This window comes from Taeniopygia guttata, chromosome 3 (genome assembly GCF_048771995.1).
Source record: "Taeniopygia guttata chromosome 3, bTaeGut7.mat, whole genome shotgun sequence".
Lineage (NCBI taxonomy): Eukaryota > Metazoa > Chordata > Aves > Passeriformes > Estrildidae > Taeniopygia > Taeniopygia guttata.
Window position 1 is genome coordinate 37,728,393 of NC_133027.1, and position 12,844 is coordinate 37,741,236.

The 12,844-nt window shown below is 44.0% G+C and overlaps 1 protein-coding gene and 1 long non-coding RNA gene across 8 annotated transcripts in view; one reads left to right on the forward strand and one right to left on the reverse strand.

The window, feature by feature from the left end:
• The window catches only part of LOC115494283 (uncharacterized), a 57,151-nt gene that overhangs the window by 18,515 nt on the left and 25,792 nt on the right, over positions 1 to 12,844 (forward strand). For 6 of the 7 annotated variants that reach the window (XR_012054961.1, XR_012054959.1, XR_012054960.1 and 3 more), the window contains exon 4: positions 3,952 to 4,237. The exons of the other annotated variant lie outside the window; for it this stretch is intronic. This is a non-coding gene — a long non-coding RNA (uncharacterized lncRNA). The remainder of the gene's footprint in view (positions 1 to 3,951; positions 4,238 to 12,844) is intronic. 7 annotated transcript variants of the gene reach the window in all.
• The window catches only part of LOC100230156 (gamma-aminobutyric acid receptor subunit rho-2), a 33,244-nt gene continuing 27,036 nt past the window's right edge, over positions 6,637 to 12,844 (reverse strand). The window contains exon 9 of the mRNA XM_004174232.6: positions 6,637 to 10,213. Within this exon, the coding sequence (XP_004174280.4) occupies positions 9,905 to 10,213 (309 nt within the window). The 3' untranslated portion in view covers positions 6,637 to 9,904. The remainder of the gene's footprint in view (positions 10,214 to 12,844) is intronic.

Genomic DNA, 12,844 nt, shown 5'->3' on the forward strand with positions numbered 1-12,844 from the left:
CGGAGTAGCCCAGGAGCCAGCACCTAGGGCCTCATCTCAGGGGAGGGCGAGGAAAACCAGTGAGTCAGTGGAATGCCTTGCTTCCTTGCAAGTGGAAATAAAGGTCCTGGGAGCCTCCTGACGGCTGCGAGGGTGAAAGTCTCTGTGTGCACATCCACCACAGCATCGGCTGCCTGGATGTGGGCAGCTGCACAGTCCCCTGCCAAAGCCTCTGCTGCTTAAGCTGTCTTTGACCTCCTGCTTTTCACAGCCCATCTCACAGCCTGGTACAGCTGCACCCCTGCTCTGTGCACCTTCCAGGGTCCTTTGACACAAACACCCATCGGACAGCCCCAAAACCCCGTGGCTGAGATCAGGGGCTCAGTACCATCCCCCCAGCTGTGAAAGCCCTGCTGTGCCCACAAGGCCATCTTCTACATCCCTGTGGCACAGGGTCCACACAGCGCCCTTCTTCTGCCTCACACCACCTCCTCTGCCACATCTGCATCAGCAGGCCATGGTGTAACATATTGTACTCTTTAGGAAACAAGCTCAGCGCTCCTGGAATTAGAATCTGAGTGACGCTGGCTGAATCATAACCTTTAAAAAATAGCAGGGTTTGGGTTTTTTTGTCTATTTTTCCCACAGAGGAACAAAGCCGGATTTAAAGGTCTGCTGTGGGTGGATGATTGCAACCCTTGATCCCCAGCCAGAAGCATTACATTACATAAAGAGTTTTTTTCTTCATTAAGAATTAATCTGTGCTAACCAACTGTCAGCTGCTGGTAACGACCATTAATTAACATGCTGCCCTTTCTGGACTAGGGGCATTTAACTGACTTATTACATTAGATGTAATATGAAAATGCACTTATCCATATCCCAGGCATTCACGTGGCCCAGCTTTCCTCCTGTCTGCCCACGCGTGTGCTGGTGCAGGGGAGCAAGGGCAGCCGAGCAGGGCAGGGCAGGGCAGGGCAGGGCAGGGCCTCAGCCATCCTCCTGCCTGCCCACTGCCTGGCTGCAGGGCGTAACCTCAGCTCACCAGCAGTCCAGCTGATAAAAGGGACCTGTCTGTAAAAAGTCCTGCTTTGGATTATACCTGGGGGCATTATTTGCCTCCATGCCAGGAACCAACGTTTGCAGCAATGATGTAGGCATGGAAAAGCCCTTCTAATCATTTATGGAATGAATGAGTTCATTGCTGGTCAGGACATTGGTTTATTCTGCCAGGTTTCATTTTTTTAGATGTGCAAAATGAGTCACTTCTGGGCTACCAGATAATCTCAACAGGTGTTATGGAAAAGCCAGGACTGTTGTTCAAGAAAGAGTTATCACCTCTCTGCAGTATAATGAAACATTTAATGAAATAGATGAAAAGCATATACACAAAAAAAACAACCAAGAAAAAAATCAAATTCCAGTGTCAAATCATGCCACTTCTTCTGGAGAAGGAAATGGTGGATGCAAGCAGGGCTTGTATAGCTTGATAGCAATAGGACAAGGGGAACCAGTTTTAAATGGACAGTTGGTAGGTTTAGATTAGACATTAGGAAAAAATTCTTTACTGTAAGAGTGGTGAGGCACTGGAACAGGTTGCCCAGAGAAGCTGTGGATGCCCCAACCCTGTAGATGTTCAAGGCCAGGTTGGATGGGGCTTTGAGTGACCTGATCGAGTGGGAAATGTCCTGCCCATGGCATGGGAGTTAGAACAAGATGGTCTTTAAGGTCCCTTCCAACCCAAACCTTTCTGTGATTAAAGTAAGGCTGTTGTGAGATTTTTCTGTAAACAAACTGAGAAACTCTGATGAAGATCTCAGACAAAGTGGAGGTCACTTAGTCCAGGGTAGTGAAGACCAGGGGAAACATGAAATGTATCTGCACAAATTTAGGTACATAAACTGTACATAAACTTTACTTCATACCCACAGGCTTAGCTGATCCAGCAAGGGAGATTCAGCTGGGCTACCAGTGAATGCTTCCTAATTTTCAGGCTGGTTAACCACTGGTAGCAGCTCCCTGGGGAGGCTGTGGCATTGCAGGTTTTAAGAGCAGTGTGCACAAGCACTTGCCAGAAATGGTTTAAATGTGGCCAATGGTGCCTTCAAGCACTGGAGCCTCGGCTGCCTGGTCGTCCCCCCAGCCCTCTTTGGCCTGACTGTTGTGGCAGCATTGGCAAGGCAGCCTTGTCTTGGTGGTGGGGACATGCCCCAGGCCTCTCATCCCCTGGCCAGAAAGGTTTCAGTGCTGGAGGTGTGTTGAGCCTCTCTGTGCTGTGCCTGAGACCTGGCACACACTGAGCCCTGGTGCCAAGTGTGCGTGCTCCACCCAAGCACTCAGGGAGCCCAGCTCAGCAGCTTCACCCTCCTTGCTCTTCCTGATCATGGACAAACATTTTTCAGCCTCTTTCTCTCTCCAGCTTGTTTCTGGGTGACTCCTGATCTCCTGTCAGTTGTAGGGGTGCCTGCTTGGCAGCAAGTGCATGTGAAGTCTTTGACTCCATGAGCTGCTCTACTGACAGCAGAAGGTGGGGAGGCTGGGATGGGAGATGGGTGTGGTGCTTGGGGTGTTGAGGGACCTCCAGGTTCAGGGAGGCAGCTGGGAAGTGACACCAGGGGCAGTTTAACACCACAGTGCTGAGCCTAGAGGCTCATGAGATATTAACATCGAGGCATTCTGCCCCGTACAGGCTGAGCCAGGGCCCAGACACATGCCTTGGACTGGCTATGAAGCTTTGGGGCAGCCTCTAGCTTGGAAATGGATGTGCCTGGAAGCAACTGCAAGCATTTTATAGTTTAGGTGGCAGTTTAGCAGCATGGATTAGAGTGATTGAGGAGTGAAACTCTGGGTTTAAGGTTCACCCTAGGTGGCTGCTCCAGTCCTGGGTTGTCTTCTGTGGGCTGCACCCTGGATCTACACCCACCATCTGGCCAGGCCATGACTCCTCTCACCATTGTGTGTTGTGCATCCACACAGCCTTAACTGAGACCTGAAGTGTAAGTAAGGCTAGGACTTCTTTCTGAGTCTTTTCTGAGTAAACAAATTTTAAATTTTGTTATTTTTACAAGGCTGTTTTACCTCTTCCCAATTAAATTGCTTCAACTAACTGGATTCACATAGTAAGGAAACCTTACTGAGTTTAGATTTGTGAAGCAGCCTCAATGGTCCCTTCCCTTGGCAGAGCACCAGCACAAAGGTTTTGCACTGGAGCTGTTAGTCACTTATTTTCATGGCTTTTGTCACCAGCTGAGACGTGGGAAGAATACTGACATTCTGTAATATTTACGTCAGCTGCCAGAGAACTGAGGAGGAGAAAGCATAAACGTTACAGCTGTGATTAAAGAAAAGCTGGAGAACCAAGGAGTAGCTAATGGCTTGGCAAAATACTGCCTTTGACACAGTCACAAAAATACTTTCATTTGGAGGGGAGGACTTTTTAATTCTTCTTGCCTCTTTCCCTACTTTTGCTTCTTTTTAAAGAAAGCCATGTCCTGCTAAGCACTGCATAGCTGCATCTGCAGGAGGGTGGGTAAGAGAAGGGGAGAGCCCTTCTGTGAGAGACTGAGCATGGGAAAAGGAAGCTGATAGGCAGCACTGTTCCTGGGCAGCATCACTGCTGGGTACCATCACCACCAGACAGCTCCAGGCATTCCTGAAGAGGTTAATGAGGCATAGAACCACACACGCAGAGCTCCTGCCCCAGCCTCACTCTGTGTGAGTGGTGGTGAAGGCTCATGGCAGCTCAGCAAGTGCCATTTCCATTTGGGAGCTAAGTTCAAAATTGAATTGCATCTTCTCTGTCATTTATGGCACACAGTGCCCAAGAGCCTGGGACAGATCATTTGATCCCAAGTAATCAGCAATATTTTCCCATTTCCATCCTTTCATTTGCTTTCTGTGTCATACACCACCCCTTCTGCAAAACAAAGGAGCCCTTAGAAGCAAGAGCTCCTCCTCCTCTTCCTCTCCTAGGTCACCACAGGGATGAAAGGAAGGTCTGAGGCAGCAGGAAACTGGCAGGAAGATCCTGCAGACACTACCTTTTCAGACTGAGCAGCAACCTCCCTCATGGATGGAACACACAGAGAGAGCCCAACCTCACCCTCAGAATAAGAGAAACTTCTTTCAGTGCACTACCCTGGGAGCACCTCAGAGACCTTTGGGGCAAGGGGACACTGACCCCATGAAGAAAGTATCTCACAGAGGCACAGAACTTGGACCAAGCCCTGAAGAAACGTCCCTTGTCACCTTCCCCAGGGTGAGTGTCTGCATCCATGGCGCCATCACGGATGGGGGCTGTGGTTAGAGTGATGACCACGTAGGTGGTTAGTGCCTCCAGGTCTGGCCAAGCAGGAGTTTCCTTTTCTTTGCTCTTCAGAGAGTCTTACAAAGTCCCCCCCCACCAACACACCTGAGCACCCAGCAATAGGTGTTAAATGTCAAAGCCTCTGTCTGGTACAAATGATAGGATCTCCTGTGCAGGTCCTTGGAGAGCATCTTGTGTCCCTGCCCAACAGGTAAATAACTCTGACTTTCCTGTTTTGTGCAATGGCAGCTCTCCTGAAACTCTAGATGCAAAATGATTAGCATTTTCACTTGGAGGCTGCTGCAATTACAATTTGTGCAGAGCACTGAAGGTCTCCTCCCTTCTGTACAAAATAAATATATGGTCATCATGCACCTTAATAAGAAAGGTTTAAAATTTCATGGTTGAAATTAATTTGGACCCTATTAAAAATTGAGATAAAATAGAAAGAGACAGGAGGCTAGAGAGTTTTACAGCTCTAATGTTCTGTCCCGTTTCCCAAAATATATTTGTTCAAGTAATTCAAACTGTCGTTACAATTAACTTGTCCTTTCATTTCCCACTCTGAATTCCCTCTAAGCTAAACACACAATTTTCTTTGATAAATCTGCAAGACAAGTAGAGCAGTAAAATCGTCCTTCTTTTTTTCCACATCATTTATATGCATTTAGCACGGGTTGAGTTGCCAGGCATTTCTCCTAAGCTAATTTCTATGGTTGCAAGTGCATGTACACACCCTCAGAGACTCCTAAAAGACTTGTGAAAGAAGTCCAATTTGGACAACTGGCCAAAAGGAGTCTTCAACATTTTTTTAAAGGGAGGAAATATTAAAAATTGCGTGTCAAATTATCTGCTAAGGGCTTTGCAGTTTGCTCTGGGGAGTGGGCAGTGCAGGACTGTCCTGATCCTTGGCTGCCTTGCAAAGAGAGGGCTGGGCACACATTCCGTGCCATGCAGTCCCCATCTCTTCAGTGCTGCAGGATGAGCCGAGAGGTGGGGCTACACCTGGAGCTGGGCGTATTTGGGTCTCTCTGTCTTGGTATGGAGGGGACTTTGCCCGTGGCTGCCACGGGCACATGGACCCTGAGCAAGGACCAGTTGATGGCACACATGGCCAGAACTGAGCCCAAACCTCTGGCCAAAACAGCTACACCACCTGCACTGCACCACCTCTCATGACTGCCTTGCAGCTGCTCGGGATCCCACCCCTTCTGGTAGAGGATAATCTTCTCATGCCCAAATCAAGAAGTGCCACATGTCATGTGTGATTCCCAGGCACTGAGTACCTTGGTTCCCCTCAGCCTTGTCTCCACAGCAGGTCCTGCTCACCCTGGCAGTCGCTCCTGTCCTTCCACAAGAGCTGGATGCCAGGAGCGGCGCCTTTTCTGTGCTTGTGCGCAATTTCCCTTCTCTCTTCATCTGAAATGATAATTCCTCTGACCAGGAAAGTAATGACCCTGATACATTATTTCAAATGTCATTTGTGCAAAGCAATTAATCAGCTTAATGTGAGGCTGGATTACATTTTAATTTTAATAGTGCTAAATTCTTGCTGGTTTTTAAATAAATTTTCCACTCTTTTACATTTCAGCAGGGCAGTATCTCACTTAGTTAGGTTGTACCTTGCTGTAATCTCTCCACTGTGGAAATTTGAAAGACAATAACCATTATTCAGTGGTTCAGGCATCAGCTTCACCCATGCACATTTATTTTAGTTCTATAAGTCTGCATTAGGGATAATAGCTGAGATCTGGCAACTGGGACCTCAGAGCAGTTTTATCTTCCATTGGGAAGTGTGGAGACAATGTTTTCAAAGGCACAAAGCAGAAATTAAATGAGAAGTTCTCATTTGTAGTCAGATGGAGATTGAGATACATACCTGCCACTTGCTCTTTTGAAAATATGCCATTAACTGTAAAGCAATTATTAAACTTTCTTCAGTTGTGAGTTGCAGTTTTCACAAAAGGTCTCCATAGCTTATGACTGTGATTAACAGCTCCCTTTTCCCAAAGAGCTTTGCATACTTCAAAGTACTCACATGCTTCCACTACAGTTCTCCCACCTTTTGAAATGCTTTTTACTTGAAATCAATTACAAATGAGGTGTTTATTCAAATCCTTTGCCCCTGGGTATCAGATTACAGGCAACAGATTTCCAAACAGAATTAAAATCATGTTTTAAAGTTCACACCATGAAATTGACTCTTTCCCATCCTTTCAATCTGTTATTTTATTTTTTATGTTTGATTACAGCAATCAGCACAGTGGATTGTTCCCACTGCTCGAGTTTAGCATCAGCAGTGCTTGTATCTTCTCAACACCTCCTTTTTCAGAAAAATAATGTAAGAGAACCTGTATTTCTTGGCTCATTTCTTGGCCCCTGACTGACAATAAGCGCCTTTTTTCCATTCAACATAGTAAGTTTTCTGGGCATAATAAATGGTAATTTACATACTATATATTACAATTTCACATATGGACACTACTGAACATAGGTGCACATCCCAGTGTCTTCCTTTGTTATACATTATGCTTGCACACACATTATACATATGTGCATATATCTATATAGTTGCTTTTTCTCAAAGTCATGATTTGGTTAGAAGTAAAATTACAATGGAGCCAGACCTAGAATGAGCAGAGCCAATATTTGCAATTGGACCAAGTTGTCCAGAGAAGGCATTTTCATCAGTGACCTCAATTTGCCCAAATCTCCTGTGTACTTCTGAAAATCCTCTCCTTCAGTAGGTTCATTGTCCATCTGCTCAGTGTTTTTCAGAGAATTGGGTTGCATCCATCAAACAGCATTCAGAGCCCAGCTTCAGGCACTCTGTCTCAAAACACTGGTTTTGGGACCTGGCAACTGAAAGTTAGACAATGCTCACAGAGTCCCTTGTAATCCAAGAGAAATCAAAGGTGAAATACGTTGCCAATACCACACTTCAAATATTTGTTCTAACTTCATGCCTAGCCAGTCTCCTCTGAATAAACAGAAGAATATAATTCACAATGCTGACTGAAGGAGAAGACTTGGCTTTATTTGCATCTATACTTTTAATTTGCTGCTTCAGTTAATAAGGAGTTTAAGTAATGCCTAAGATAGAGGAGGGATTTTTTTTCACTTTAGTGGAAAAACACCCTCTTGATGGTTTTATAGACTGACAAAAGCAGACATCAATTTCCATCAGTTATGTACACGTGCAGATAAAATAACAAAAATCTCCAAAAGATGCCTATTAGACATTAGAACTATGGAATGCTAGGATGAAGAAGATAGGACCTAAAGGACATCTTTGCCATTATATAACTTCTAAGGGAACAGGAGATATAGTAAAAAGAAATGGCAAAGTAATGCACTAGAACCTCCTGGGTTTTGTATGCCAGGAGGCATTATTTATGAACAGCGCTCACTTTTGGGCTGTTTGTCTGCACTTACCCCTGGTTTAATATCATTGTAATGCAGGGGAGTTGTAATAGCATCATAAGACAGGAGAGATGCCTGCTTTTTTCCAGCTGGACTGGTTCAGAGGATGCATTTGAAGAACTCACTGGTAAAATTGGATTCCCACTGGGTGACCTGCTCAGAAATCATAGGCATGCCCCACACACGTGCTATCCAAGCCTGCTGAGCCCCTCAGCACCTTATGAGGTAGGGGAATCCTAGCGCTCCTCACTTCCTAGATGGAGGAGCTGAGGCACTGCGAGGTTAAATGGCATGTGCTGTGGGTAATGCCGAAAAACCAGCAAAACAGGGGGGCACAGGAACCAAGTTTCTCGCTCCCTGAACTCTCTGGTGGCTTCATGGTGTGGTTCTGCTGCCTTTCCCCAGCAAAGGTCCCTTTGTTGCAACTGTCCTACTGCCAGAGGGGACATTGGCTCCTGTTTTACACTTTAAACTGCTAATGATGAAGAATGCACTGTTATGCCCAGGCTTTATCCTCTCAAAAGATGAGTGGTCTATTTATTTAATATTTTTTGTGTCTTGTAGTGATCTCCACCTGTCAATGTGAGAAGTATCCAGGTTTCAGGTCCATGGGCAATGAGTGGTAAATGCACTCTCCTGGTGGCTCAGGAGACAAGTGGCAGGCTAGGCAATCCTGTCCCTCAGACACTCTCCTTCCTCTTCTTGCCAGCAACTTCAGGGCTGTGGTTTCTTGCTTTTATGACCAGACAGAACTCCATTCATGTCAGTTATTAACATGGCTGATTAAAGGGGATATAGTTGTTAATTTTAGCTTCTCTCATCAATATTGTTTCCACTAAATCGGTGCCACCATCAGCTTGACTTAGGCAGTAATATTTGAGGCACAAGGAAAAACCTGGGTATTGTTGACAGACAAGAGTTGACATTTTTCTGCTACTTTCCACATCCCCTGAGATTTAGGATGTAAGAATCCCTGCTATGTAAGCAGAAATTTTCATGTGCTGACAAATAATTATGGTTACATCAGTATTTTTATTTCCTTTTTCTTTATTCTAACCTCAGTCTTGCTCTTAACACATCAAGCTCTGCCCCCACTGCTCAGCTTCAGCTTGGTAAATAAGTGTTTTGATGTACATAATCTCCACAACAGCCAAAAAGTCATGGTGTTTTCTTAAAATAAGGAGCACACAAACCTGAGCGTTGCTGTCTTGTTGCTATCGTGTTTCTACATTTGGGTTTTGCTGTCAGTGTCGTTAGCAAAGGAAAGGGAGATATCATAGGATAGGAAAAGAACTGCCAAGCACATAAGCATGTTACAGTGCTGTGCAGCAGCTTCAAAGGACTTACATCGACCTTAGACCCACAGTATTATCCTTGGCCATTTAATCTCTGACATGCCTCTGTTTCTGCAGAGTTGTTCTGGCAGACATGTATCTCTTTTGATCCCAAATGCCTGAACAGAACGGTATTGTGCTGACTGGGAGAGGCACATTGGGATATACAGTTTGTCTGTGGGCTGCAGTTTGTAATCTAGAAAAAAACCCGTCTGACTCAATCATACCACCTGTGCTCTGTAACCCGCCCAGCTCATCCTGGCCAGCCAGCTGTCCTAATGGTACTGATGAAGGTCCTGTCCAGACAGAAAGCAGAATCTGTACCCTTAAAGGAGGTATTCTTCACAAAGCAATGGAAAAAAGTTATGTTTATGTGCCAAAGAAAAAACAAAATCATTTTCTCAAAAGTAAAGGAAAGTGCTCATTCAGTTTCCTTACAGGAGAAGCGCTGTCCAGACCTCCCCACACAAGTTGCATTTATTTAATTCCCTACAGCTCACATGAGCACATGAGCACTGTCTTTGGTTGTCCATTGCACAGCAGGTACCACCCGCATGGCCAGCCCCAAAAGAGCATCCAGCACCTTTTGGCTGTGTGGTGGATACGTATTTTCAAGTATGAGAAATGGCATGTGTCATAAAGCACATGGGAGCAAGGGGGTGGGCTGGAAACCAATCAGCACAGCAAGTTCCTCCATGAGGCCTGCACATGGAATTGCCTCCTGGGGACTTTGTCCTCCCATTTACACTCAAAAAAGCAATACAATAATCAGGTTGCTAGCATTGTTTCCAGATAAGACAAAAAAAAAAGTACCAACTAAAGTGTTTTGTAGACATCTTCTGATTCAGAAGTGCCAGCATGCTTAGCTAAATACAGACCAATATATCAAATTAAAAAATATATAGGTGCCTGGGAATATTAACCTTGAATATTTATCAATTGCATGGGTGTTCTGGATGATGCGCAAGCCCACATGGCCCTTCAGGCCTCTCTTCCTTGATGAGTTGGATTCATTGCTCATAGCTAGATGCACAACCATCTTTTCTGGTTTCTCCTCTTCTGGTACCATCTGGTTTCTTGTATATCCTGCCAGGCTGTTGGCATCAGATTCACTGTAGTTTCCATCCAGCATCATAGTTTTCGAGTGAGGTATTCCACATGAACACGAAAACTAGGAACATAAACAGGAAATATAGCTGAATATTGGAAAAACATGTAAGCAACTGAAATGATGCCTTTCTATTAACAGACAGCTTGTAAATAGTTGAGGTCAAAATTTTGATTAAGATATTTTGAGTTTCTCTTTGAACAAAAAGGTTTTGGGTTTTTTTTGTTTTGTTTTTTGTTTGTTTGTTTGTTTGTTTTTGCTTGTTTTCAAAAGGAAGAAACAGGGTTTATCTCCACTGCTTGGACAAAAAGCTTCAGAAAAGATTAGAAAAATGCTTTACCAGACATATAATCTAAGCAAAAGGTCTTCTTAGGTAGCTGTTGTTCAGCCTCACTGTCTTGAGATTCCTTATTATTCATTCTTTGTGTTTATAAATATTCATGGACAAGATGCAGTTTAATCTCTGGAAATGGCTTATCCAGTACATGCTATGGGAAGAAAAAGGCCAAGTTCTGGTTTTACAGATACACATGCTTTCTTCATAAATCTGATTTTAAACCAAGCAGAGGACCAGCTAAAAGCATAATGTTAAATCCCAGCTCTGTTGAAGCTAATAGCAAAATTTGTATTGATTTCAGAAGCACCAGCATGCATCCTACAACATTCCAATGCATAGAGATAGAATTTTAAATAGGAAATGTAGTCTTTGACCATTCAAAACCTTCAGTCTTCCTGTCCCAGCAATATGGATTATGTATTTGCATGCAATGTAAATGTCCAAATGTCTCCAAAATGTCCTTTCTGCTAGGAGTTCCCATCTCTGATTTCCTACCAATTTCCTTACCCAATAATATTCCACCAACTTTGATGTGTGGGTTTTCCAAGAACTTGCTTTCAAAGATATGTTCAGCTAAAACAAATGTGTATATCTGAATTCACTCAACCCACCTTCCCCCCTGAACTCCAGAGGGCTGTGGAAAAGAATCAAATGTAAAACTTGTAGATTGAGATAAGAATAGTTTAATAGGTGAAATGTGTTCTATGGTGTGGAATATCACTTTGGCTCATTTGGGTCACCTGTCCTCATCATGTTCCCTCCCAACATTTTTAGTTTACCTCCTCACTGGCAGAGCATGAGACACATAAACATCCTTGACTCAGGATAAAAACAATTTAGCAACAACATTATTCTCACACTGAATTCAAAACACAGAACTGTATCACTACTGAAAAGAAACTAACTCTATGCCAGCCCAAACCAGAATAATACCAAACCATGGAAAAAAAACACAGAGGAGAATTTCACATCATGCTCTTCATCATGAACTGACAGGTCCAGGAGATGGTGGCTGCGTGTGAAGGACAGCAGTTACAATAACAAGCTAATTGCTGCAGGACTCAGCAGAGAAAGCAATTCTGCAGATTTACTGTCAACCCCCAGGTCAAATTAGAGTTCCCATGGCTTCATGCACATGTGATGACAGCCACCTCTATGGACAAGAGAGTCTGATGTGCTAGAAACCCACTTCCACAGAACCTAAAATTACACTCATCCTCACATAGGCATGTACACGCAGGGGTGCACTATGTAATTTCACCCTGCAGGACTTCTAGCCTATGTCTACAATAATAATTCAAAGACTGCCAAAGAGCCTCTTTGGACATGGGAATGCAGCTGATGTACTATCAAAGTGTCAGAAAGGTCTCTGGCCTCTCTCAGCCCAGTAAACACTGAGAAGTTCCCAGGTATGGGCTGGGAATAAGCATGGGGCCACAGACCTTTTGCCACGGGTATTTCACAGCAGCTCCTGTGATCTTCAGGAAGAGAAGGTTTTGTTTTAGATACTGCATGTCTTTGTCCCTGCAACATTTAATTTCTTAATGTAGACATAACATAGAGCTCTCTTCTGGGCAGCCTTACATGTTCATACTAGAACTTTGGGGTCTTTCATTGGGGAGCAGCTCTGGCTGATAACATCTGCATCTACTGTGAGAAATGCCTCTTCTGCTTCTTCAAGAGCTTCTTCCTCAAATAATGGTATTTATTATCTCTGTTCCCATTTCCCCTACTGAAGAATAATACTGTCACACATTGAAGACTGGGTACAATATTTTTCCTTCTGCAGTAAAAAGGCATCTGCTGAAGATAGCAATGTACAAGACTCAATAAAGGGCAGATTTATTATATAAATAACAAGCTACACAATCACTGGATGTGACAAAAAAAAATTTCCAGGAAACTTAGCAGAAAATTAACAAACCCTCTTAAATTCATTTAATCCCTCCAGTACAGTTAAAAATAGGGAAAAGTTTTCATCTTAAAAAAAAAATACAGGTTTGTTCTAGGCAAGTCAAACTTAGCAAGGATATTTCTTGTTATTTCCCATGCCCTGCCAAGATGCCATATTCTTTGGACATGGGATGCCTGAGCAGGGCTGGCTAAAATATGCAGCAAGTCAGACACACTGGAGTCACTGTGCTTGTACAGAGCGTCTCAACCTTGTATTGCAGAGAACTGCTGGGCCCCAGGTGTGGGCTAGGAGGGGCATAGATAAATTAAGATACTCAGACACTGTTCAAGCAGCTTTCCAGAATCATAATGCTGTTGAGAAGGCCTTGAAGAGAGGTAAAATTTCATCATAGAAGTCAGGTAAATTTATCCAATTGTTTTTTTCAACGTAACTAATTAATTTT